This window comes from Dipodomys ordii, unplaced genomic scaffold (genome assembly GCF_000151885.1).
Source record: "Dipodomys ordii isolate 6190 unplaced genomic scaffold, Dord_2.0 Scaffold54, whole genome shotgun sequence".
Lineage (NCBI taxonomy): Eukaryota > Metazoa > Chordata > Mammalia > Rodentia > Heteromyidae > Dipodomys > Dipodomys ordii.
This window is the reverse complement of record NW_012267270.1, coordinates 2,314,408-2,316,888: the sequence shown is the minus strand read 5'-3', so window position 1 is coordinate 2,316,888 and position 2,481 is coordinate 2,314,408. Positions and strand designations below refer to the sequence as shown.

The 2,481-nt window shown below is 60.4% G+C and overlaps 1 protein-coding gene across 1 annotated transcript; it reads right to left on the bottom strand.

Moving 5' to 3' along the window:
- Positions 1-252: 252 nt before the first annotated feature.
- On the bottom strand, positions 253-1,328 carry Mrgprf (MAS-related GPR, member F). The gene has a single exon (XM_013020977.1). It carries the CDS (start codon positions 1,326-1,328, stop codon positions 345-347), a length of 984 nt encoding a protein of 327 aa, XP_012876431.1. The 3' UTR covers positions 253-344.
- Positions 1,329-2,481: the final 1,153 nt, after the last annotated feature.

Below are 2,481 nucleotides of genomic sequence, written 5' to 3'. Positions count from 1 at the left end.
GGAGGGACAGACTCGGTGAGAGCGCTCCCTGCTGGTGGGGCTGATACCATTGCTGGCCCGCTGGGGGGGAGCTGGCTGGGTCACTGTCCCGAAGCCCTGAGGAAAGGGCCAGAAGGTGGATACAGCTCAGGACTACCTTCTCTCCTTGACTCACCAACCTCGGGGCCAGGGGGACCCCAGTGCTCTGAGGTCAAGTGAGGTGGGGAGGCTCAGGCCCCCAAGGTCTGTTTGCAGGTGGCCGCTCCACCTCTCCCGGGCAGGAGGGCTGCTTCTCCCTTGGCAAGGCGTCCGTGGGGGCCCCGGGGCCAGCTCCCCGGCCTGGCCGGGCCCCAGGTGCTGGCCTCTCAGGAGGCATTCCCGGAGGGACACTGCATCTCCATGGTGACAGTGTTGGGGGTGCTGCCCGCGGCCTCCCCTGGCTCCGCCCCGTCCCGCAGGGCCCGCTGGAAGACCACCCGGAGGGGCTCCCACAGGCGCTGAGACTTGTCCCTCCCGGCCAGGAAGTAGACGACGGGCTTGGCGCTGCTGTTGATGCAGATGCACAGGTCGGTGACGTACTCGGGGAAGGGCGCAGGGATGTGGAACACCCAGAAGAGGAACCAGTCTATCCCCAGGTAGATGGAAGACACCAGGAAGATGGACACCAGGGCCAGGACCACGTGATTGAGCTTGGCGGAGCGCTGGCGCCGCCGTGCCCAGCACTCCACGTGCAGGATGAGGGCCAGGCAGGGGAGCACCATGAGCGGGCAGAACAGGAGGAAGAGGAGCACGCCCAGGGAGATGTCCGTGTGTCTGCAGGCCCTCCCGGAGACCTCCCGGCCCAGGAACACGCAGAAGTAGCTGTGGATGGCCGTGGCCAGGATGGACAGCAGCCAGAGCAGGGCGCACACCACGGCCGAGAGGCGCTTGGGCCGCCGGCGCCAGTACCAGGCGGGGAAGATGACGGACAGGCAGCGCTCGGTGCTGACGGCCGGCAGGAGGCTCACGCTGGCCAGGAACGTGCAGAGCCCCAGGATCCGGGAGACGCCGCGGATGTAGTCAGCGAAGGGGCCCAGGAAGCCCCCCGTGTTGAGGAGCGAGAACACGGCCTTGCTGAAGAGGTAGGTGCCGTCTGCGCCCGCCAGGTGCAGGAAGTAGATGGAGAAGGGAGTCCTCTTGATGGAAAAGCCGAAGAACCACAGGACCAGCCCGTTGCCCACCAGGCCGCACAGGCAGAGCAGCAGGAAGATGTAGTTCATGACGGCAGGGGGCGGGAGCAGGGCGATCTGCTCTATGGTCAGGAAGCCCCGGCTGTAGAGCTCTGGGGCCTCGCTCACACCAGGACACATCTGCGTGGGGTAAAGGGATGTGAGCACCCCAATCCCAGCCCTAGTCTCTCCCCCCCCTTCTCTCTCACACACACACACACCATGTCCTATTTGCTACTCAGGGGCCAAGGATTAGAAGTTGCTGCCTCACGATGAGAACCCAGCCCCCGGTTCCGGCTGCAGCTCAGAACGGCATGCCCAGGGGGCTGCAGCCACCCAGGCTGCGATTGGGACAGTCCAGACATGTCCTTGTCACAGGAGACAAGGAAGGATTACCAAACTGAGGGAGACCAGAGTCAGGACCGATAAAACACTGTGCTATGATCCCAGAGTCCATCCTGGGCCTGGACACAGGCTACAGACAGCGGACACGGTGGGGACAGTCCCCTGAAGGGAGCATGGACGCGTGCAGGGCACCCGTGAGTGGACAGCAGGAACACACATTGTGTTTCCTGAGGGTGCAGGCTCCACACAGTGGCAAAGGGACTTGGTGTCTGCACCCTATTTTCCAGTCATTCTGGGAAGTAAAGTCCAGCTATTAAAAGATCTTTAGCGAGAGAGAGCCTACGTGGTGAGATTCTCAGATCTAATGTTTGTGGTTCAAAGCCAGCCCAGGCAGGAAAGTCTGTGTGACTCTTTACTTCACTAACCTACCAAAAAGCTGGGAGTGGAGCTGTGGTTCAAGTGGTAGAGCACTAGTCTTGAGCAAAAGAAGCTCAGGGACAGGGCCAAGCCCTGAGTTCAAGTCCCAAGATGCACGTGCACACACACACTGCTTCTAAAGAAATAAATAATTTGTAAGACAAATTTTTAAAAATAATGAATCCTGCCCCCTAGTAGGATGAGTGAAGGCTGTGGGGATGGGAGAAGGGGGCCATGCGGGTGCGTACAAGCCTGAGGGAGCACATGCTGGGATGGATTAGTGATGTCTGCAGGGGTGTAGGGAGGAGTTGCAGTGCTCAGGGTGCTTTGCTGCTAGGAACAGGAGGTGGATCCCTACAGAGAGAGCATGTTCATCAAATGACCAGGGAACTAGGGACAGAGGTGGCTGCTCTCTGTCAGGACAGAGATGCCCTTTGGGGTGCTGGATTGTGAGAAAGTCCAGAAGACCCTAGAGAGGAGAGAGGCTTGGGACGGGGCTGTCTATCAAGCAGAAGGAGGTGTTTTGATAATT

Bases quoted from the DNA above. Each gene is read 5' to 3' on its own strand.
- Mrgprf (XM_013020977.1), bottom strand. From the start codon at position 1,328: ATGTGTCCTGGTGTGAGCGAGGCCCCAGAGCTCTACAGCCGGGGCTTC.